At 43.1% G+C, this 25,239-nt stretch overlaps 1 protein-coding gene across 3 annotated transcripts in view; it reads right to left on the bottom strand.

The window, feature by feature from the left end:
* The window catches only part of KDM1B (lysine demethylase 1B), a 95,831-nt gene extending 76,914 nt beyond the window's left edge, over positions 1–18,917 (bottom strand). The window contains exons 1-6 of one of the 3 annotated variants that reach the window (XM_056521249.1): positions 18,824–18,917; positions 18,370–18,483; positions 13,868–13,992; positions 10,182–10,271; positions 9,984–10,095; positions 7,672–7,788 (exon numbers count right to left, since the gene is read on the bottom strand). In XM_056521249.1, the coding sequence (XP_056377224.1) occupies positions 7,672–7,788; positions 9,984–10,095; positions 10,182–10,271; positions 13,868–13,992; positions 18,370–18,462 (537 nt within the window). In that variant the 5' untranslated portion in view covers positions 18,463–18,483; positions 18,824–18,917. Of the gene's footprint in view, positions 1–7,671; positions 7,789–9,983; positions 10,096–10,181; positions 10,272–13,867; positions 13,993–18,369; positions 18,484–18,574; positions 18,759–18,823 lie in introns of those variants that run through there. The other 2 variants (XM_056521250.1, XM_056521251.1) reach the window with 2 other exon arrangements.
* Positions 18,918–25,239: the final 6,322 nt, after the last annotated feature.

Raw genomic sequence — 25,239 nt, 5'->3', positions numbered from 1 at the left:
TACTAGGGGTCCCCATACCTCCTGGGACACTGATGAGCCCCACAGCAGCATGAGCATGTCCAAGGGTTATGGACACGAGATGGCTGATTGACAAGACTGCAGGAGCAAAGCAGCCTGCAGTAACACTGCTGTAACATTGAGTTTTACGTAACACATGCCTCCAGCTGTGGCAAAACTAAAACTCCAAGCATTCCTGGACAGTCAAAGGATGTTTGGGCATGCTGGTAGTTGTAGTTTTGCAAAAGTTGTAGGCACACAGCTGAAGGCAACCCTGCTGTAAAAAGAGAGTTATCCAAACAGTGTACCTCCAACAATTCCAAAACTACAAGTTCCAGCATTACAGGACAGCCTAAGGATGACACACATGAATGACATAGGAAGATGTAAGTTATACACTAACCATATTGTCTTTGGTGGTAGAGCACAGGCAATCTCTAAAAATCATTTTGTGTGTGTGTACACAGAATAAAATCAGAAAGAAAAGGGTTACAGAGCAGGGTTGCTATGCTCCTCCAAAAGCAGTGAGTGAGGGAGGGGGAGGAGTCATCACAATGCAGGCAAGAAAGGGACACGCCCCCTCCCTTTGCAAGGATGAAAAAGACAGTGAGCAGCTGTAGTATGCTATTTTTTTTTTTGAGAAATATGGTTGATAGAGACATGAAAATTACATGTACACGATCAGGATCATGTGGTTTTTTTGTAGGATCTGACAGGTACACTTTAAGTTTGTAATGTTTGGTTAAATGTCCATTTATATTTACATGTACAATATTCTAAATCTACAGACTTTCATCAAATATCACAAATACTTACGGTATGTCTGGACCAGATGGAGAAGAAAAGACTATAGCGAAAACATCACCTGTGAGTCACTGATATCATTGTGTATTATTTTTATGTCCCATCAGTGCTGTAGATATTTGTAAAGTTCTGCAGTTACAGTGGGGCAAAAATGTATTTAGTCAGCCACCAATTGTGCAAATTCTCCCACTTAAAAAGATGAGAGGCCTGTAAATTTCATACATAATGAGAAAAAAAATCCATAAAATCGCATTGTCAGATTTGTAAAGAATTTATTTGCAAATTATGGTGGAAGTATTTAGTCAACAACATAAGTTCATCTCAATACATTGTTATATACCCTTTGTTGGCAAAGACAGAGGTCAAGCGTTTTCTGTAAGTCTTTACAAGGTTTTCTCACACTGTTGCTGGTATTTTGGCCCATTCCTCCATGCAGATCTCCTCTAGAGCAGTGATGTTTTGGAGCTGTCGCTGGACAACACAGGCTTTCAACTCCCTCCAAAGGTTTTCTATGAGGTTGAGATCTGGAGACTGGCTAGGTCACTCCAGGACCTTGAAATATTTCTTATGAAGCCACTCCTTCATTGCCCGGGCGGCGTGTTTGGGATCATTGTCATGCTGAAAGACCCAGCCCTGTTTCAACTTCAATGCCCTTGCTGATAGAAGGAGGTTTTCACTCAAAATCTTACGATACATGGCCCCATTCATTCTTTCCTTTACACGGATCAGTTGTCCTGGTCCCTTAGCAGAAAAACAGCCCAAAAGCATGATGCTTCACAGTAAGTATGGTGTTCTTTGGATGCAACTCAGCATTCTTTCTCCTCCAAACTTGACGAGTTGAGTTTTTACAAAAAAGTTCTACTTTGGTTTCATCTGACTATATGACATTCTGCCAATCCTCTTCTGGATCATCCAAATGCTCTCTAGCGAACTTCAGACGGGACCAGACATGTACTGGCTTAAGCAGGGAGACACGTCTGGCACTGCATGATTTGAGTGCCTGGCAGCGTAGTGTGTTACTGATGGTAGCCTTTGTTACTTCGTTCCCAGCTCTCTGCAGGTCATTCGCTAGGTCCCCCAGTGTGGTTCTGTGATTTTTGCTCACCGTTCTTGTGATAATTTTGACACCATGGGGTGAGATCTTGCGTGGAGCCCCAGATCGAGGGAGATTATCAGTGGTCTTGTAGGTCTTCCATTTTCTAATAATTGCTCCCACAGTTTATTTCTTCACACTTGGCTATTGCAGATTCAGTCTTCCCAGCCTGGTGCAGGCCTACACTTTTGTTTCTGGCATCCTTCGACAGCTCTTTGGTCTTGGCCATAGTGGGGTTTGGAGTGTGACTGTTTGAGGTTGAGGACAGGTGTCTTTTATACTGATACGTTCAAACAGGTGCCATTAATACAGGTAACGAGTGGAGTACAGAGGAGACTCTTAACCACTTAGGGACCAAGGGCATACTGATACGCCCTGGCTCCCTGGTACTTAAGGACCAAGGGCGCACCAAGGACCAAGGGCGTACCAAGGGTGACATGGGGGGTCTCAGCCCCCCCCAGGGGTTTGCAAGGGTGCCTGCTAAATGATTTCAGCAGGCATCCTGGTCCAGTCCCCACCCGGTGAGCGGTGGGGACTGGACTGGGATGCCTGCTGAATTCATTCAGGAGGCACCTGTGCAAACCGCTGGGGGGGTCCTGAGACCCCCCCCCCCCCCATGTCGCCCTTGGTCCTTAAGTGGTTAAGTGGTCCCCAAGTGGTTAAGAGTCTCCTCTGTCCTCCACTCGTTACCGGTATTAATGGCTGGTGATCTGCGAAGATTCCATGTCATACGGGTCTCCGGTGACTCGGAAAATAAGGAGGATCGGGTTGTCCAAGACACCCATGATCCCCCTGAAGGGATAGGAGTGAGGTGGCAGCGGTGCCACCCCTCCTATCCCTGCAATTGGTCGGTCAGAAGCGACCGACCAACAGCAGATCAGGGGTGGGGGGGGGGGGTTAAAGTTCGGTTTCCCCCTCTGCCCACCCACTGTAGTCCAGGCAGAGCAGGGGAACCATGATGTGACCGGCGCCGGAGGGTCAATTATCGGTGGCAGAGGACGGCGGTGCGGCGATCCTACGGAAGCCGGCGAGTTGCTGCCTAGCAACATCTGGAGGGCTACAGTTTGGAGACCACTGTGCAGTGGTCTTTAAACTGTGGCCCTCTAGATCTTGCAAAAATACAACTCCCAGCATACCCACAAAGCAGTTTGCTGTCTGGCATGCTTGGATTTGTAGGGCCATCTGGAGGGCCACAACTCCCATCATGCACGAAGAGCAAATGGCTGTCTCGGCATGCTGGGAGTTGTGTACCTCTAGCTGTTGCATAACTACATCTCCCAGCATGCCCTTTGGCGATCAGTACATGCTGGCAGTATTAGTATTGCAACAGCTGGAGGCACACTGGTTGGAAAATACAGAGTTTGGGAACAAAATCTAACTGAAGGTTTTCCAACCAGTGTGAATCCAGCTATTGCAAAAGTACAACTCCCAGCATGCATGGTCTGTCAGTGCATGCTGGGAGTTGTAGTTTTGAAACAGCTGGAGGTTTGCCCCCCCCCCCCCCTTGTGAGTGTACAAGGTACATTCACACGGGCGGGTTTCCAGTGAGTTTCCAGCTTCAAGTTTCAGCTGCGCCATATTTTCTGCTGCAGCGCGAACTCCTAGCGGGAAACTCACCGTAAACCCTTGCCAGTGCGAATGTACCCTAGAAACACTACACTACACTAACACATAATAAAGGGTATAACACTACATATACACCTCCTACACTGTCCCCCCCAATAAAAATGAAAAATGTATCGTACGGCGGTGTTTCCAAAATGGAGCCTCCAGCTGTTGGCACTCTGTTTGTGAATCACTGGCATAGAATACCACTATGTCCACCCCTATGCAATCCCTAATTTAGTCCTCAAATGCGCATGGCACTCTCTCACTTCAGAGCCCTGTCGTATTTCAAAGAAACAGTTTAGGGCCACATATGGGGTATTTCCGCACTCGGGAGCAATTCCTCTACAAATTTGGGGGATCTTTTTCTCCTTTTACCCCTTATGAAAAGGAAAAGTTGGGGTCTACACCAGCCTGTTACTGTAAAAAAAATTAAAATGTTTACACTAACATGCTGGAGTTGCCTGATAGTTTTTATTTTCACAAGAGGCCAAAGGAAAAAAATACCCCAAAATTTGTTACGCAATTTCTCCTGAGTACGGAAACACTCCATATGTGGGCGTAAAATGCTCTGCGGATGCACAACAAGGCTCAGGAGTGAGAGCGCACTATGTACATTTAAGGCCTAAATTGGTGATTTGCACAGAGGTTCTGACATAAACGCAAAAAAATAAATACCCATGTGTGACCCCATTTTGGACACTACATCCCTCACAGAACGTAACAAGGGGTATAGTGAGCTTTAACACACCAAAGGTGTTTGACGAATTTTCGTTAAAGTTGGATGGGAAAAAAAATATTTACTAAAACTCTTCTGAGTAAGAACATACCAGATATGTGGATGTAAAGTGCTCTGCTGCTGGCGCACTACAATGCTCAGAAGAGAAGGAGCACCATTGGGCTTTTGGAAAGAAAATTTGTCTGGAATTGAAGGCCACATGTGTTTACAAAGCCCCCATAGTGCCAGAACAATGGACCCTCCCCACATGTGACCGTATTTTGGAAACTACACCCCTCATGTAATGTAATAAGGGGTGCAGTGAGCATTTACGCCCCACAGGTGTCTGACAGATTTTTGGAACAGTGGTGCGTGAAAATGAAAAATGTTATTTTTGAGGGGTGTAGTTTCTAAAATGGGGTCACATGTGGGGGTGGGGGGTTCACTGTTTTGGCACCACGGGGGGCTTTGTAAATGCACATGGCCCCCAACTTCCATTCCAAACAAATGATCTCTCTTCTGAGCATTGTAGTGCGCCAGAAGAGCAATTGACATCCACACATGGGGTATTTCCATACTCAGAAGAAATGGCGTTACAAATTTTGGGTGGCATTTTCTCCTTACCCCTTGTAAAAATCTAAAATTTGGGAAAAAAACTGAATTTTAGTGAAGACTTTTTTTTTTTCCCATTTACACATCCGAATTTAACAAAAAGTCTTCAAACACCTGTGGAGTGTTAAGGCTCACTGTACCCCTTGTTACGTTCCTTGAGGGGTGTAGTTTCCTAAATAGTATGCCATGTGGTTTGTTTGTTTTTTTGCTGTTCTGGCACCATAGGGGCTTCCTCGATGCGACATGCCCCCCAAAAACCATTTCAGCAAAATTTGAATTCCTAAAGACAAATGTGGCTCCTTCTAGTTTGCCCACAGAGCATTTTACGTCCTAACATGGGGTATTTCCAAACTCAGAAGAGATGGGGTTACAAATTTTGGGGGGCATTTTCTCCCATTACCCTTTGTAAAAATTGTCTATTTGGGGAAAAAACTGCACTTTAGTGAAAAAAATTTTTTTTTTTCATTTACACATCACACTTTAACGAAAAGTCCTCAAACACCTGTGGGGTGCTAAGGCTCACTGGACCCCTAGTTACGTGCCTTGAGGGGTGTAGTTTCCAAAATAATATACCATGTGTTTTTTTTTTTTTTTTTTGCTGTTCTGGCACAATAGGGGCTTCCTAAAATGTGACATGCCCCCCCCAAAAAATTTCTGTAAAATTCCATTGTCCCTCCTTCCCTTCTGAGCCATCTACTGCGCCCGCCGAACACAAGACATACACCTATGAGGTATTTCCTTACTCAAGAGAAATTGGGTTACAGGTTTTGGGGGTCTTTTTCTCCCTTGTAAAAATTACCCCTTGTAAAAATTCTAAATTCAAATTCATTACCCCTTGTAAAAATTCTAAAACTGGGTCTACAAGAACATGTGAGTGTAAAAAATGAAGATTTTGAATTTTCTCCTTCATTTTGCTGCTATTCCTGTTAAACACCTAAAGGGTTAACAAACTTTCTGAATGTCATTTTGAATATTTTGGAGGGGTGCAGTTTCTATAATGGGGTCATTTATGGGTTATTTCTAATATGAAGGGCCCTGAAATCCACTTCAAAACTGAACCGGTCCCTGAAAAATTCAGATTTTAAACATTTTGTGAAACATTTAAAAATTGCTGCTGAACTTTGAAGCCCTCTGATGTCTTCCAAAAGTAAAAACATGACAATTTTATGATGCCAACATAAATTAGACCTATTGTATATGTGATTCAATATAAAATGTATTTGGAATGTCTATTTTCCTTACAAGCAGAAAGCTTCAAAGTTAGAAAAATGCTAAATTTTCAAATTTTTCATGAAATGTGAGAATTTTTCACCAAGAAATTATGCAAGTATCGACGAAAATTTACCACTAGGTTAGGAGCGGCGAAGAGAGGGAGAGGGTTGAATATTCATAAGCGGTGCTGACGTCAGTGCCAGTTAAGCTGCAGAAGCCCCGCCCGTGCCAGTTACAGCAAGATATACACATAGAATAAAAGTACAATTGCGTGCGAACGGCGCATCCAGGTAAGGTAGGGCTCATTTTAATCAGCATCTCCCACACTATCCATCAGTACTATGGATAGTGCGGGAGAAAATATCTGACAGTTTTCCTTTAAGGTGAAAATGGGCTTGGTCCTTAAGGGGTTAAAGAAGAAGTTACAGGTCTGTGAGAGCCAGAAATCTTCCTTGTTTGTAGGTGACCAAATACTTATTTTCCACTATAAATTGCAAATAAATTCTTTAAAAATCAGACAATGTGATTTTATGGATTTTTTTCTCATTATGTCTCTCATAGTTGAGGTATACATATGATGATAATTACAGGCCTCTCTCTTCTTTTTAAGTGGGAGAACTTGCACAATTGGTGGCTGACTAAATACTTTTTTGCCCCACTGTATGAATAGTGAAACAACAACTCCCAGAATACTATTACCACCGTTTAACTCCTACTGGTGGGTATAGTTTTACATGGTAAAAACTTCTTTAGCGTTTTCATCTTACTTGGCAATTGATATGTTTGGTTATTAAAAATTAAAAGGGTATTCCAGGAATTTTTTTTGACTATGCTACAGGGGCTGTAAAGTTAGTGTAGTTCATAATATAGTGTCTGTACCTGTGTGTGACGGTTTTCTCACTATTCTTCCGTGATTTTCACCCCAATATTTAATTTTACCAGCATACAAAATCACTGTGGTCTCAGATTTTTTCCCGGGTTGCAATGTGGCTGAGACCTGACTGACTAGTCAGCTGATGACAGGGAGCCTGTCTGCTTCAAAGGGTGGAGTGATCGCTTGGTGGGAGAGAGATCAATCTGCAACTAATTCAACAGCTGTAGGCACCCTGATTGAAAACCACAGGTCTTTGAATGGATGCAGCTCATTTATGTTTCAATGGGTGGGGTGGCTGATGTGTGGGAGGGAGGAAAATGGAATTGCGGGATTTGTAGTCAAAAAAAGAAAAGTCAAACAGGAAATACCAGTTCACAAAAGTGTTTTGGTGATCTCACAATATAGCCATTTAGCCCCAAGACAAGCGCAGATCCTTCCTAAGCATGTCCATTACTGTCTGCCAGGTACATACTAAAATCACCTTATGGTGGATAACCCCTTTAAAGATGAAATAATTGTCCACAAAGTGCAGGAAACCTGCTGTCAAAAATGTTAATCATACCCCTACTCATGTATGAAGAAGGCCTGGCAGCAGTGGAGAAAGTCCAGTAGGATGCTATGAGAAATACAGTGCAGTCATAAGTATAAAAAAAAAATCTCCATAGGAACCAATAAATTAGCTAGCTTTAATTTTTAAAACAGTGCTTTCAAAAGTCTAGCTGAGCTCTTATTTTGTATAGTATCATGACATAGTACCTTAAGAGCACTATTTAGCTTCATACCACATCTGTACGTCTTTGCCATTTGCATAGTTAGTTGTATCTCCTTTGTTAACTGACGCCATTTTCCACATTCAGGTTTTGTGCACTGTACCTAGTTATTTGAGAAAACATATAATAAAGGCTTTACATTTATTTTTTTTTAATGGCAAACAAGTCACACAAAAAAATCTGAACAAGGTGACAACAACAAAAATATAAAGTGGTCCCTCAAGTTACAATATTAATTGGTTCCAGGACGACCATTGTATGTTGAGACCATAACTCTATGGAAACCTGGTAATTGCTACTGAAGCCCCAAAATGTCATCCAAAAATAGGAAAAAAAGTGAGGATTAAAGTAGATAACTAATATAGATAAAACAAGTCCTTACATATAAAAGTAAGAAAGAGCTGCTGGAAGCTGTAATCACTGTCTATGTCAGTGTTTCCCAAGCAGGGAGCCTCCAGTTGTTGCAAAACTACAACTCCCAGCATGCCCGGACAGCCAAAGGCTGTCCGGGCATGCTGGGAGTTGTAGTTTTGCAACAGCTGGGGGCACCTTGCTTGGGAAACAGTGGTCTATGTAGAGGACAGGAGCTTCTTCGGGGTCCTGTACAGTACACACTATGTCCTAAAAAAGTAACATGGAGCCGCCCTCACCTGGTGTCCAAAGGAGCAGCTAACCCTGGCCCAAAGAGTAGTACAGAACAGGTAATAGCTCCCTGTACTGTAGGGGGTGCTACCAGACACCAGTTAGTGCATACACTTCAGAAATACAGGGGTTTTACCAGTGAATGCCCATTTTGATTGGTCGGTTCATTGACATGTTTCACAGATCTGGTCTGTCTGTAGTATTGTATGTTGAGTCTGGTTTCAACTTACAATGGTCCAGAAAAGACCATTGCATGTTGAAACTATTGTATGTTGAGGCCATTGTAAGTTGAGGGATCACTGTATAGCCATACAGTAAATAGTGATCACCCACCTGTATGTATGTAGCTAGTACTTTAGGAGGTCAAAGGGCATGATTATATCTGAATTACATTTTAGTATTTATAACCATAAGCAATATGTTAATGATGTCACCAGCATTCAGACATGTAGTATACACTGTTTATCACCCCAAGCAAACCCACAGCATAGTCCATTGTAATCTACACATAATACTGAGGTCAGAAGACACTAGACATTGACCCAGATTTACCAAGCTGAAACAGAAATGTGTAATTTTTGTCTCCATATTACCATATTGCTTGCACACTCATTTATTACTGGGGACAGTCAGGACTCATAAGCGTGTATCCTCCTCCAGTAGCTCCCATCCCCGATATGACAGCGCCTCTGATTCCTGGCTACAGCTACCATTTTAAGTGTTCTTGTCAATGAACATTAGTAGATAAGTTGTTTGATAAATGATAATATGAGTAAAGGCACTTACCGTATTTTTCGCCATATAAGACGCACTTTTTCTTCCCCAAAACTGGGGGGGGGGAAAGTTGGTGCGTCTTATACGGCAAATACAAAATCCTGTCCTATTGCGGCGGTCCCTGCGGCCTTCAACAGCCGGGACCCGCGGCTTATACAGGACATCATCGATCGCAGTGATGCCCTGTATTAACCCTTCAGACGCGGCGATCAAAGCTGACCGCCGCGTCTGAAGTGAAAGTGACACTAACCCGGCTGCTCAGTCGGGCTGTTCGGGACCGCCACGGTGAAATTGCGGCATCCCGAACAGCTTACAGGACACCAAGAGGGACCTTACCTGCCTCCTCGGTGTCCGATCGGCGAATGACTGCTCCATGCCAAGATCCCCTGCATGGCCGGCGCTCTCCTTCGTCGTCATCACGTCGTCACGCACGCCATCCTGTCATCCATTAGGTGCGGCGTGCGTAGCGACGTGATGGCGGCGAAGGAGAGCGAGGATACCGGGCAGCAGAAACGTTCCGGAACGACGGGGACACCCCGGGGACGCGGCAACAGCGATGGAGGGCGACATCCAGGGCAGCGGTGACGGGTACGGAGCGACGGGGACACGTGAGTATTACCTTCTATACCGGTGGTCTTCAACCTGCGGACCTCCAGATGTTGCCAACGGCTGTCCGGGCATGCTGGGAGTTGTAGTTTTGCAACATCTGGAGGTCTGCAGGTTGAAGATCACTGTCCTATCCTTTACATTGTATTTGGTTCAGAATCTTTTTTTTCTAGATTTTCCTCCTTTAAAATTGGGTGCGTCTTATATGCCGGAGCGTCTTATATGACGAAAAATACGGTATATTTTAGCTACAAAAGTTAAGACCAAGTATCTTACCCAGTAGGGAAGCTGCTGGTCAGCCATGAATGCCTTAGGACTTGGTTCACTTTTCCCATTACTTGTCCATATACGCTTCCAAGAAGAATATATTTCATAACCATCTTTGTGACTAAAGAAAAAATAATGAAACGTCAGAAACAGAGCTAAATAACAGCAGCTTAATAATAATAATAATACTACCTACCAACTACCTACCTCCTATAGTAGTGATCAAAGCATTCATTGCAAAAATGTTCCCCACAAGAAAGATGATACCATCTGGATGTGTAACCATTCTTTGCACACCTGTATTAAAGAACAGAAGTCACACCACATTTTACTTCTGGTTAAACCAACAACGTATGGATCCTTACATTGTGTGACTATCTGTACCTGTAAATTTAAAAGATTTTTAAAAACCTGTATGGTTTTGTTTCAGTAACCCTTCAGAGAGGGGACAAGATGATTTTTAGGCTCTCACTACTGTTACTTAATCTATGGGAGCAGAACATTCCCTGTTGTCCATCCTACGTGCCCCCAGCAGCCCATTTAGTGAAGAGGGGGCCATCCCACATTATCTTCTACTTTCTGCATCTTCCCTCTGTAACTATTGTGAATCTGGCCAGAACTAGAGATGAGCGAACTTACAGTAAATTCGATTTGTCACGAACTTCTCAGCTCGGCAGTTGATGACTTATCCTGCATAAATTTGTTCAGCTTTCAGGTGCTCCGGTGGGCTGGAAAAGGTGGATACAGTCCTAAGAGACTCTTTCCTAGGACTGTATCCATCTTTTCCAGCCCACCGGAGCACCTGAAAGCTGAACTAATTTATGCAGGATAAGCCATCAACTGCCGAGCCGAAAAGTTTGTGACGAATCGAATTTACTGTAAGTTCGCTCATCTCTATTTAGAACAAAGCCTCACAACCGGGGACTCACGATAGCTGCAGGAACCAGAAGATGGTGTGTGCTGGTCCCCCTCTTCGGTAAACATACACTTACACTTCGCTAAGTGTATGTGAACTTTAGAAACTGGCTGACCAACTAATCGACCAACCAATTAATCGATTATGAAAATAGTTGCCAACTGTTGTCATAGTCGATTAGTTGCAGATTAATTGATTAGTTGTTTCAGCCTTAGGGCTGGTTCACATCACGTTTTCTCCCATACGGGAGCACATACGGCAGGGGGGAGCTAAAATCTCGCGCTCCCGTATGCCTTCGTATGTGCTCCCGTATGTCATTCATTTCAATGAGCCGGCCGGAGTGAAACGTTCGGTCCGGTTGGCTCATTTTTGCACTGTATGCGCTTTTCCAACCGGACCTAAAACGGTGGTTGACCACAGTTTTAGGTCCGGGGAAAAAGCGCATACGGCGCAAAAATGAGCCAACCGGACCGAACGTTTCACTCCGGCCGGCTCATTGAAATGAATTACATACGGGAGCACATAGAAAGGCATACGGGAGCGCAAGGTTTTAGCTCCCCCCTGCCGTATGCGCTCCCGTATGGGAGAAAACGTGATGTGAACCCAGCCTTAGTTAGATTTTTAGTGACAAACCTCTGAGCAAAGTGGTGGTTTACTATCACATACATCACCTGCATACATATACAATACAGGATGCATACAAAGGAAATGCTAAATGTTGTACACAGATATGTGCAAAAGATTTTCATGGAATGTGCAGCTGTGTTTGCTGCTAAGAGCTGCAGATATCATTGAATAGCTATTTTAATATAAAAACAAACTGTACTTTTCATGGAGCTGATGATGGCTGTCATAGAAAATCACCTTATTTCTAAGCCAAGTGTCACAGCTCGGCACACCTCCCCCTTCACCCTCACCTCCCAGACCCTTCTGGATTAATATACAGAGCCCTGTACATTAGTCAAGGAGGGGCTGGAAGGAGGGGAGAATGGGTGAAAAGGTAGGCCTGACTGTGACACTTGAGCAACTCTGACCTGCCTCCTTGACCCTTGGCTTAGAAATAAGAAGAATTTATAAGTTTAGTAACCACCATCAGCTACAGGAAAGGTACAGTTAGCTCTTATACCCTAATAGATATCCAACGTTCTCTGTAGCTCTTAGCAGCAAATGGAGCTGTCAAGATTCCCTGTTAAATATATGGTTAAAAACACTTGAAGGGGCATTTCATTCTTATAATGGGATAGCATATGTCTAGGACTTGCCATCACTTTATGTTCAGTTAAGTCCAACATCTGAGACCCCGAGGGATCCTGAGAATAAAATAACTTTGTAATTACATCACTTATTTTACCATAAAATGTACGGCGCAACCAAACAAATATTTCTGTGGGAAAATTTAAAAGAAAACCGCAATTTAGGAAGTTTTTGAAGGTTTTATTTTCACGCTGTACACTTTCCGGTAAAAATTACATTTTTCTTTATTCTGTGGGTCAATACGATTAAAATGATAAGGGGTATCATTTTAATCGTATTGACCCACAGAATAAAGAAAAATGTAATTTTTACCAGAAAGTGTACAGCGTGAAAATAAAACCTTCAAAAATTTCCTAAATTGCGGTTTTCTTTTAAATTTTCCCACATAAATATTTGTTTGGTTGCGCCGTACATTTTATGGTAAAATAAGTGATGTTATTACAAAGTACAAAGTTATTTTATATGTTATATGCTTTTCTATAATTGTACCGCTTAAAAAAAAAATCTCAAACCATTTTAACAAAATTAGTATGTTTGAAATTGCCCTATTTTGACCACCTATAACTTTCAAATTTTTCCGTATATGGGGCGATATGAGGGCTAATTTTTTGTGCCATGATCTGTAGTTTTTATCAGTACCACTTTTGGTTAGGTTTTACTTTTTATACATTTTTTATAAATTTTTTTGGAATAAAATGTGACAAAAAAAGTAGCAATTTTTTTTTTTTTTACGTTTACGCTGTTCACCGTACGGGATAATTAACAATATATTTGAATAGTTCAGACTTTTACGCACGCGGCAATAACAAATATGTGTATTCATTATTTTATTTTACGCTTTTTGGGGGGGGTAAAATGGGAAAAACTGACATTTTACCTTTTTATTGGGGGAGGGGAATTTTCAATTTTTTTTTACTTTTTTATTTTACATTTTTTTTACTTTTTTTTTATTTATTTTTATTTTTTTACACTTTTTATGTCCCCATAGGGGACTATTCATAGCAATTAGTTGATTGCTAATACTGTTCAGTGCTATGTATAGGACATAGCACTGATCAGTATTATCGGTGATCTTCTGCTCTGGTCTGCTCGATCTCAGACCAGAGCAGAAGACCCCTGGAGACCCTGGTGAGGAGACCTCCGGCTGCCATGCTGGATGATCGGATCCCCGTGGCAGCGCTGCGGGCGATCCGATCATCCATTCACAGTACCGCACTGCCGCAGATGCCGTGATCTGTATTGATCACGGCATCTGAGGGGTTAATGGTGGACATTCGCGCGATGGCGGATGTTCGCCATTACCGGCGGGTCCCTGGCTGCTGATAGCAGCCGGGACCTGCCGCGCATGACACAAGCACCGCTCCGGTGCTCGCGATCATGGCGGCACGTAAATGTACGTCATGGTGCGTTAAGTACCACGTCACCATGACGTACATTTACATCCATTGTCGTTAAGGGGTTAAAAAATAGCAAGTAAATAAAACACAAATTCACAAGTGTAAGACTTTGCCTCAAAAACCTGCTGCTGTTCTAACTGGCATTTGTATTATATTGGGAAAAGATCTACTGTAAGTCCTTAAAAGAGAGACATCCCTGCATGTTTTGTGTAGGAGTCCACCATGGATATTCTGCCCATTGTCTTATTTTTCATTTTGGATGTAATTTCTCAGTAATGATCCAATCTACAAAGCAGCTAGCATGCCACAGCTTGGATGAATCCTACCTTTCTGCGGCACTGGCAAAGCAAACCGGACATGTTGCTGTACACCCCGCCTTTTCACATTTCCTGTATTTCTTCTCTAAGAAATCCTCATCATCTTCTATTGCTTCATTCGCCTTTCTCCTCACCTAACACAAGCCACATTGGATAATTTAGCAGTGTGTATGTGTTATACTTCAAGGGCTGTTCACCTCACATTTTTTGCATCAGAAAATGTTCCCAACATGCACTTTAAATGGAAAACGTCATGGGTGTCTAATAGTTGAATCTGTCACCCATAGATGAACATAGGAACCGTTTGTCAGTTACACCAACATCTGTTTAAAGTGTTACTTTAATTAAAAACAACTTTGACGCATGTCAATCAAACATGTCAAAAGCTGTTGATCACGCCGGGTCTCACTCCTGAGACTGGCTGCTATTGTGAGTTATTAGCTGTGGAAGCAGGCGGCATTACTATCAGCACCTAGGTCTTTGTCAACAGATCTGGCTGCTCCCCAGAGAAAGCCTGCCACCTGATTTGCCAGCCTTCCGTTATTTCTACTGCGCCCTTTGACCTCAGGAATTGTAACAGTGATGCCCCAACCTCAATTCTCAGCACGGCCCGGTGATGGCTCTGCATTTGCTATCACTGAGAAGGTGACCAGACGGTTTGACTGGAGTATGGCCAGCACAAGGACAAGATGTAAAGGCAGCAGCAGGTCCAGGGGATTCTCTGCAGGTTTGAGGAGCAATGACCTGATTGTGTACAGTGACACAGACAGGGAGTGTATGGACACAGACTGGGAGCGTATGGACACAGACAGGGAGTGTATGGAGTGTATAGACACAGACAGGGAGTGTATGGAGTGTATAGACACAGACAGGGAGTGTATGGACACAGACAGGGAGTGTATGGAGTGTATAGACACAGACAGGGAGTGTTTGGACACAGACAGGGAGTGTTTGGACACAGACAGGGAGTGTATGGACACAGACAGGGAGTGTATGGACACAGACAGGGAGTGTAAGGACACAGACAGGGAGTGTATGGAGGCAGAGCAGGGGACAAGAAGGCAGATACTAGTGTGAGGAGGCAACAACAAGAGTGACAATAATAGGGGTAGATGTAAAGGTGTCAGATGCAATAAAATGTAAGAGCTACAGGAGCAGATACTAGGGGTGACTGGGAATATTAAGAGGGCATATACAACAGTGACAGGGCCATTAATAATAAAGGGCATATACTAGAGCAGTGGTTCTTAACCTGGGTTCGGTGAGTCAATCTCAGGGGTTCAGCCGGGGAGGCCCGCCGGGTGTTTTTGCCTCGGTACATTCCTGTGTTCCGAAAGATGCTTTCGGAACATAGGGACGCCTCTATTAAGAACCCTGCGTCCCCGCGTTTACTTTAAAAACGCGGGGGCCGCCGGGAACTAGCACACGCAGGGACGTCACTCACGTCCCATGCGCGCGCCCATGGCAACGGAGCGCGGAGGAGCGGAGAAGAAGCAAGAAGGCAGTTGGTAAGTGTTTACCAGCGGCGCGTCAGCTTCGGTGTTCCGACCAGTGATCCTCCAGTCCTGCTATGGCCGGACCAAAGGAGCGGTGGTCGGAACACTGAAATGGGGCAGTACACAGGCATACAGCCTCCAGCCATACTGTATGGCTGGAGGCTGTATGTCTGTGGGGGAACACACTGCACCTAATGTGGGGGGGAACTATACTGCCAACGTAATGTGGGGGAACATACTGCCGGCCTAATGTGGGGGGGGGACGACTATATTGCACCTAATGTGGGGGAACATACTGCCAACCTAATGTGGGGGACTATATTGCACCTAATGTGGGGGAATATACTGCCAGCCTAATGTGGCAGACTATATTGCACCTAATGTGGGGGAACATACTGCCAGCCTAATGTGGCAGACTATATTGCACCTAATGTGGGGGAACATACTGCCAGCCTAATGTGGGGGACTATATTGCACCTAATGTGGGGGAATATACTGCCAGCCTAATGTGGGGGACTATATTGCACCTAATGTGGGGGAACATACTGCCAGCCTAATGTGGCAGACTATATTGCACTTAATGTGGGGGAACATACTGCCAGCCTAATGTGGCAGACTATATTGCACCTAATGTGGGGGAACATACTGCCAGCCTAATGAGGGGGACATACTGCCAGCCTAATGTGGGGGACATACTGCCTGCCTAATGTGGGGGACATACTGCCTGCCTAATGTGGGCGAACTCTGCCTGCCTAATGTGGGCGAACTCTGCCTGCCTAATGTGGGCGAACTCTGCCTGCCTAATGTGGGCGAACTCTGCCTGCCTAATGTGGGCGAATTATGCCTGCCTAATGTGGGGAAACACTGCCATTGTTGCGAAAATGACATGAGAGTGGCACTTGCTAAGGTAAAGCCGCACATTTCTGAACTGGTCCCTGAAAGACAACAGCAGAAGTCACTGATTTGCAGTAAATATTCATTATGACTTTGTGTGAAAATCATGTTTTCATGGTTTTGTTCTTTGTTCTTAATGGTTTTGTTCATTTTGAGCACCTATGTATAAATATATACTTAAATATATACCTCCTATGTTTTGAATTTGAAATAAATCACATTTTATTTTTCCAATTAAGAGGGGTTCGGTGAATGCGCATATGAAACTGGTGGGGTTCAGTACCTCCAACAAGGTTAAGAACCACTGTACTAGAGTGAAAAGGGCAATAATTAAAGTGGCAGATGCTGACGTGACAAGGGCAATAATAGGGATAGATATATGGGTGACAGGGACAGTAAAAGAAGCATATGCAAGACGGATTAGTGTAATTATGGGGTAGTTATAAAGGAGACATAGGCAGTAAGGGAAGCATATACAAGAGAGATGGGGTAAGATTTGTTTCGACTTATAAGAGGTGTGGATGTAACTGTGACATGGATGATATATAGGGACAGTCCCTGCCCAAGAGTCAAGAACCTGACTGATCACTATAAGGTGAGGGGGGGGGGGGGGGGAGCGTCTCTCCTGCTCTGTATCTATGTGAGGAAAATGGTCCCGTAGAGTTACATTAGGAGACCCTCTCGGGCAGGTGACACAGGGCTGGGAAGGAATGTGCTAAGCTTACACTTTTCCCCAACTTGTTCTACTTATTGGCCAGGGTCTGAACACTCAAACCCCAACCAATCAAAACCTTTGCTATGTGTCTATGGCATATCAAAAGGGTTTTTATAATGACAGTTCCATTTAAAGGATAATTAAAAAAAAAAAAAAAAAAAAAAAAGATTCTATTGGTTGGAATTTGAAAATCTATGCAATTCCATCAATCCTATTTGCAGTATAATGATACGTACCTGCCAGATGGCAGATAAAATGACGCTAGATGTTTAGATCGCACATTAAGGTTAGAGCTGGGCGGTATGGCCAAATATGTGTATCGCGGTATTTTTGTAACTTATGGCGATTCCACAGCATATAACACTATTCCACCCCCCCAAAAAAAAAAATTATTAGCCCAGCGCTGTGCTGTCCCCATCGGGGTACTACTCACGTCACCCACAAGCGCTGCCTTCCTCGTCCTCCTGTTTGTTGTGGCCGGCACTGACACTCTATACTGTATCCCTATGCCTGGGCTGCAAAAGGTAAACAAAAATAAACTTTAGCGCATGTTCCTACGTCGGCCTTACGCTCTTTCTGGGGACGTGAACGTCGGACAGCCGTCAGCCCATCACCGGCCGCAGTGATGTTCCGCCTCGGCCGGTGACAGGCTGAGCCCATTGTCATATAAGAAGCCGGCTCCTTACATGACAGTGGGCTCAACCTATCACTGGCTGAGGCGGAACATCATTGCGGCCGATGATAGGCTGATGGCTTTCCAACATTCCATTCCCTAGGAAGCTGGTCCGGACCGACGGGGAAGGTGAGTTAAAGTTTATTTTGTTTAGCCTTTTGCAGCTCAGGCATAGGGATACAGTATAGAGCAGTGGTCTTCAACCTGCGGACCTCCAGATGTTGCAAAACAACTCCCAGCATGCCCGGACGAGTTTTAGTTTTGCAACATCTGGAGGTTGAAGACCACTGGTATAGAGTTTTAGCGCCGGCGGCCGCAACAAACAGGAGGACGAGGAGGGCAGCGCTTGCGGGTGACATGTGAGTAGTACCCCAATGGGGACAGCGCAGCGCTGGGCTAATAATTAATTGGGGGGGGGGGCCAGAACAGCGCTCGCGGGTCACATATGATTAGTTTCCCGATGTGGGGACAGCGCAGCGCTGGGATGACCATCTCTTCCCGAGGGGGAGGGGCAAAACTGGTATTGCGGTATGGGTTAAAATTCATATTGTGCAGCACAAAAATTTCGGTATTCGGTATGAACCGATATACCACCCAGCCCTACTTAGGGTCTTTCTTAACATGTTCACTAGGGGGAAATGTGATGTGAACAGCCCCTAATAACATAAGCACAAGATGATTCATCATAAATAGGGATAAAACATATACACAGACAGGAATAGGGGATCATTACCTGTCGTCCAGAGGATCGCAGAGGAAGGTTGTCAGGTGAAAGGTCAGATGGGGTGACGGCCTTTTTCTTCGCTCTGCCTTTAGAGCCAGACATGGCTGTGGATCCCCAGATCACCTACACACAGCAAACACAGTAGATGAGATTGCAGCACATTGCTCCAGAAGCCCAGCACTGCACCCCCAGCTTCTCCCTCTCTGCTTGTTACCTATGGTGACAATGGGGACAGCCCACATGTCTCCCTGTGATCACCTCCCGCAGAACACACGCCATTTGTCGGGTCACACTACAGGGTGATTGTAAATACTGGACACGTGACACATAACACTACTGACAGGGGGCGGGGCTACCACATAACGCTTCCTGTATGGATTCAGGCGCAATGACAGATACTGCTCTTCAGGACAGTCCTCAGTCCCGTCAGCAGAGAGTTAACACTAAAGAGCCTGCTACTTACCGTTCCCCAGCCTGTCTGTCCCGACTCCACTCCACTAAACGTAACACGTCACGACGTAGGGTATTGTCGTCTGACGTGCAGCGCTCTACGTCAGCCCGTCGGAGACTGGAGTCTGTTTCCTATCAGTGTAGAGGTGAGCGGGCTGTGTACGGGGTGGGACGCTGCGCTGGGTCACCGGCTGAGGCACCGTCTATACCGAGCTCTAGCCACCAACACCCCACACTGGACAATGGCAGAATCTTTTTATTTATTTATTTATTTATTTATAGAACAGATTTTTACATTTAGCGTTTTTCCATTTTCACATTTTCATTTTTTTCCTCATCACCTTCTAAAAATCAACCCTTTCAATTTTGCACATAATTTTTTGCACCACCAATTCTACTTTGCAGTGACATTAGTCATTTTACCCAAAAATCCACGGCGAATGGAAAAAAAATTAATTGTGCAACAAAATTGAACAAAAAATGTAATTTTGTAAGTTTTGGGGGCTTCCGTTTCTACGCAGTGCATATTTCGGTAAAAATTACACCTTATATTTATTCTGTAGGTCCATACGGTTAAAATGACACCCTACTTATATAGGTTTGATTTTGTCGCACTTCTGAAAAAAATAACTACATGCAGGAAAATTAATGCGTTTAAAATTGTCTTCTTCTGACCCCTTTAACTTTTTATTTTTCCGCGTACGGGCCAGTATGAGGACTAATTTTTTGTGCCGTGTTCTGAAGTTTTTATCGGTACTGTTTTTGCATTGATCGGACTTTTTGATCATTTTTTATTAATTTTTTTATGATATGGAATTTATTTGCGCGTACGCCATTGACCATGCGGTTTAATTAACTATATATTTTTATAGTTCTGACATCTACTCACGTGGCAATACTACATATGTTTATTATTATTTATGCAGTTTTTTTAATGGGAAAAGGGGGGGTGATTCAAACTTTTATTAGGGAAGGGGTTAACCCCTTAAGGACCAAGGACGTACCGGTACGTCCTTGGTCCTGCTCTCCTGATATAACGCGGGGTTACGCAGTAACCCCGCGTCATATCACGGCAGGCCCGGCGTCATAGTGAAGCCGGGACCCGCCTCTAATAGCGCGGCTAAAAGCGAAAGTGAAAGTTGCCGGCTAGCTCAGTCGGGCTGTTCGGGATAGCCGCGGCTAATCGCGGCATCCCGAACAGCTGACAGGACAGCGGGAGGGCCCCTATCTGCCTCCTCGCTGTCCGATCGCCGAATGACTGCTCAGTGCCTGAGATCCAGGCATGAGCAGTCAAGCGGCAGAATCATCGATCACTGGTTTCCTATGAGAAACCAGTGATCAATGATGAAGATCAGTGTGTGCAGTGTTATAGGTCCCTATGGGACCTATAACACTGCAAAAAAAAAAAGTGAATAAAGATCATTTAACTCCTCCCCTATTAAAAGTTTGAATCACCCCCCTTTTCCAATAAAAAAAAAAACCACAGTGTGAATAAAAATAAACATATATGGTATCACCGCGTGCGGATATGTCCAAATTATAAAAATATATCATTAATTAAACCGCTCGGTCAATGGCGTGCGCGCAAAACAATTTCAAAGTCCAAAATAGTGCATTTTTGGTCACTTTTTATATCATTTAAAAATGAATAAAAAGCGATCAATAAGTCCTATCAATGCAAAAATGGTACCGTTAAAAACTTCAGATCACGGCGCAAAAAATGAGCCCTCATACCGCCCCATACACGGAAAAATAAAAAAGTTATAGGGGTCAGAAATGACCATTTTAAACGTATTAATTTTCCTGCATGTAGTTATGATTTTTTCCAGAAGTCCGACAAAATCAAACCTATATAAGTAGGGTATCATTTTAATCGTATGGACCTACAGAATAAAGATTAGGTGTCATTTTTACCGAAAAATGTACTACGTAGAAACGGAAGCCCCCAAAAGTTACAAAACTGCGTTTTTTTTTTCAATTTTGTCGCACAATGATTTTTTTTTTTCCGTTTCACCATAGATTTTTGGGCAAAATGACTGACGTCATTACAAAGTAGAATTGGTGGCGCAAAAAATAAGCCATCATATGGATTTTTAGGTGCAAAATTGAAAGAGTTATGATTTTTTAAAGGCAAGGAGGAAAAAACGAAAATGCAAAAACGTAAAAAAAAAAACGGTCCTTAAGGGGTTAAAGAAGAAGTTACAGGTCTGTGAGAGCCAGAAATATTGCTTGTTTGTAGGTGACCAAATACTTATTTTACCAAGGAATTTACCAATTAATTCATTAAAAAGGCTACATTGTTATTTCCTGTATTCTTTCCCCTATTGTCTCTCATAGTTGAAGTGTACCTATGATGAAAATTACAGGCCTCTCTCATCTTTTAAAGTGGGAGAACCTGCACAATTGGTGGCTGACTTAATACTTTTTTGCCCCATTGTATCCCATGACAAAGCCTTGTGTCTTTTGGTTAGCCATGCAAAAGCCAGTGCCACATTAGTCCATTGTCCATATAGTCAATGCAGTGGTAGCAGGACTGCAGGAAGTCCGAGGAGGCTTTTCAGAATGTGAAAGATACCATTTGGGCTAAAGCAGATTTGTCTTCACTCCAGACTTATGGACCAGCGTAACAATTTGCTTCTAACAAACATCCTTGACGAGAAGCATGGATGGTCCAGTATCCACTGCACTGACCACACTTTGCAGCTGGTTATAATGGTGCATTGAAGAATCTGGGAATTTAAATAAACAATCAAGTTGAAGGAGAAGCAGATGTACAGTTGCAAGAAAAAGTATGTGAACCCTTTGTAATGATATGGATTTCTGCACAAATAAGTCATGAAATGTGATCTGATCTTCATCTAAGTCACAATAATAGACAATCACAGTGTGCTTAAACGAATAACACACACAGAATTAAATCTTACCATGTTTTTATTGAACACACCATGTAATCATTCATAGTGCAGGTGGAAAAAGTATGTGAACCCCTAGACTAATGACCTCTCCAAGAGCTAATTGGAGTGAGGTGTCATCCAACTGCAGTCCAATCAATGAGAGGATATTGGAGGTGTTGATTACAGCTGCCCTGCCCTATTAAATAAAAAAATAAAAACACCCACCAGTTCTGGGTTTGCTTTTCACAAGAAGCATTGCCTGATGTGAATGATGCCTTTAACAAAAGAGCTCTCAGAAGACCTATGATTAAGAATTGTTGACTTGCATAAAGCTGGAAAGGGTTATAAAAAGTATCTCCAAAAGCCTTGCTGTTCATCAGTCCATGGTAAGACAAATTGTCTATAAATGGAGAAAGTTCAGCACTGCTGCTACTCTCCCTAGGAGTGGGCATCCTGTAAAGATGACTGCAAAAGCACAGCGCAGACTGCTCGATGAAGAGAAGAAGAATCCTAGTGTCTGCTAAAGACTTACAAAAGTCTCTGACATATGCTAACATCCCTGTTAGCAAATCTTCAATACGTAAAACACTAAACAAGAATGGATTTCATAGGAGGAAACCACAGAGGAAGCCACTGCTGTCCGAAAAAAACATTGCTGCACGTTTACAGTTTGCACAAGAGCACCTGGATGTTCCACAGCTGTACTGGCAAAATATTCTGTGGACAGATGAAACCAAAGTTGAGTTGTTTGGAAGAAACACACAACACTATGTTTGGGAAAAAAAGAGGCACAGCACGTCAACATCAAAACCTCATTACAAAGGTGAAGTATGGTGGTGGGGGCATCATGCTTTGGTGCTGCTTTACTGCATCAGGGCCTAAACGGATTGCGATCATCAATGGAAAAATGAATTCCCAAGTTTATCAAGACATTTTGCAGGAGAATTTAAGGCCATCTGTCCACCAGCTAAAGCTCAACAGAAGATGGGTATTGCAACAGGACAACACAAAGCATAGAAGTAAATCAACAACAGAATGGCTTAAACAGAAGAAAATACGCCTTCTGGATTGGCCCAGTCAGAGTCTTGACCTCAACCCGATTGAGATGCTGTGGCATGACCTGAAGAAAGCGATTTACACCAGACGTCCCAAGAATATTGCTGAACTGAAACTGTTCTGTAAAGAGGAATGGTAAAAAATGACTTCTGACCGTTGTGCACGTCTGATCTGCAACTACAGGAAACGTTTGGTTGAAGTTATTGCTGCCAAAAGAGGTTCAACCAGTTATTAAATCCAAGGGTTCACATACTTTTTCCACCTGCACTGTGAATGTTTACATGGTGTGTTCAATAAAAACATGGTAAGATTTAATTATTTGTGTGTTATTAGTTTAAGCACACTGTGATTGTCTATTGTTGTGACTTAGATGAAGATCAATTTACATTTTAAATCCATATAATTCCAAAGGGTTCACATACTTTTTCTTGCAACTATAGATGGGTACAGTGGAACATAAACCGCTGCAAGATGTCAGCACCAGATGGAACAGCACTTTGACAGACTCCTTGAAGAAACCTGGCCAGTAATTGCAACCCTGTCAGACCCATCAGAACCTAAAGCCAGAAAAATGTAGTGCTATTTTGAGGCACCTTCTACTGTGAGGTCCAGTGAGTCTGTATCTTTTGAATATTTGGCCATGAGGTGCTTCCAATCCACTGCCACCAACCAGCTGAAACAGCAGATGGAGTGATATCCTTCCAGAACAAGTCCATGATCCTGTCATTATTTCCGCTGCGCTGGACCCAAGATTTAGAAAATTAAAGTTTTTGACACTTGAGAAAAATGTTATAAATGTGCAGGCAAAAGTCAAGACAGAGCTGCTTGCTCTAAGAAATGAGATCATGGAGGTGCAGTAGCAAACCACTTCACTTGCCGTTTCTAGTTATAGCCAATCCTTCATTTTTCTGTATTCTAGCACCAAAAAAATGAAATCCATCTTTTTTGCACTGCAGCCATATACATTTGCATATGCCTGCTATCTACTACTACTACTACTAGCCATAGTATGAGCACTATTTGGTACAAGATCCCTTTAAATCAACTATCCATTAAACATAGCTTCATGTGTGATACTATCTGATATTGGTATCACAAATTTGATAACGGGATTGGACACTAGGATGCAATGCTCTGCACATACCCCTATGTGTATAGCAGTGTGTAACTATGTAGTACATACATACTGCTATACACATGGCAGTACTACAGACACTACACATCACGACATCAGGCTGCAATACCACAGATCTGAAGACAGTATCACACATTGGGCTGAAATGACCAGCTCAGCAGTAAGTAATATATATTATATCATGCTGAGATACCTTTATATCTGCAGATAGTATGACGCATTGGGCTGAAATACACCAGCACAGCAGTAAGTCATATATTTCAGCCCAATGTGTGGTACTATCTGCAGATATAAGGTATCTCATCCGGATATTATATATATTACTTACTGCTGAGCTGGTCATTTCAGCCCAATGTGTGATACTGTCTTCAGATCTGTGGTATTGCAGCCTGATGTCGTGATGTGTAGTGTCTGTAGTACTGCCATGTGTATAGCAGTATGTATGTACTACATAGTTACACACTGCTATACACATAGGGGTATGTGCAGAGCATTGCATCCTAGTGTCCAATCCCGTTATCAAATTTTATCGGTTTCATAAATTATTGCAGTCCTATACTGCATGAAGAGCAACAATAAAATTATTGAAAAATTTAAAAAAATGACCGCAGAATTAATTTTTATTTATTTATATCACCACATAAAAGTTAGGCCTCAAAATTCATACGATGCTCCTTTATAACTGAGGCCTGTGTGTAAGTCATGTAGTGCACAAGGGCTACATATGGTATATTTTTAGGGATTTCCAGAAACTGGAATCAGAACAGATACTGGATATTTGCACGAGTACTTGTGGCAGGTATCAAGGAGGTGTGGTAGGCCTGCTGCGCTCTCGGTGCAGATTAAAAAGTGGCCGATTTGCAAGAAAATCTTGTAAATATAAGTAGTAGAGAAGAAATTAAAAACAGACCACAAAGGGGGTGCCTAGTGCATTAACTGAGACACACATTCATCTAGTAGTGGTGGTTGAATATGCTTCTCACCTTGAGCGCAACATATTGTGCACATCACTCTTATAATAAGGGTAAGAGAAGTTTGTTCTACTGGAGTGCTGCTAAGCCTTGGGGTGGCGGAAGCGCTGCAACCAACAATGGATTCCACGATATCGTAGTGCAATTAAATTAAAAAAGTGATCAAGAGAAACCAATTTTTTTTTTTTTTTTTTTTTTTTTTTTTTTTTTTTAACCTTTATCAGATTGGCATGCATACAGTAGAAAAAGCACAGGTGTATGTGTGTGTGTGTGTGTGTGTGTGTGTGTATGTATATTATATATATACACACACACCTGATTATGGAAGGGGAATGGGCGTGATTAACGATCCTGGTACTTGGAAAACTATGTA

This window comes from Hyla sarda, chromosome 5 (genome assembly GCF_029499605.1).
Source record: "Hyla sarda isolate aHylSar1 chromosome 5, aHylSar1.hap1, whole genome shotgun sequence".
NCBI lineage: Eukaryota > Metazoa > Chordata > Amphibia > Anura > Hylidae > Hyla > Hyla sarda.
Note: the sequence above shows the minus strand (reverse complement) of the source record. Positions and strands in the feature narration are given on the sequence as shown.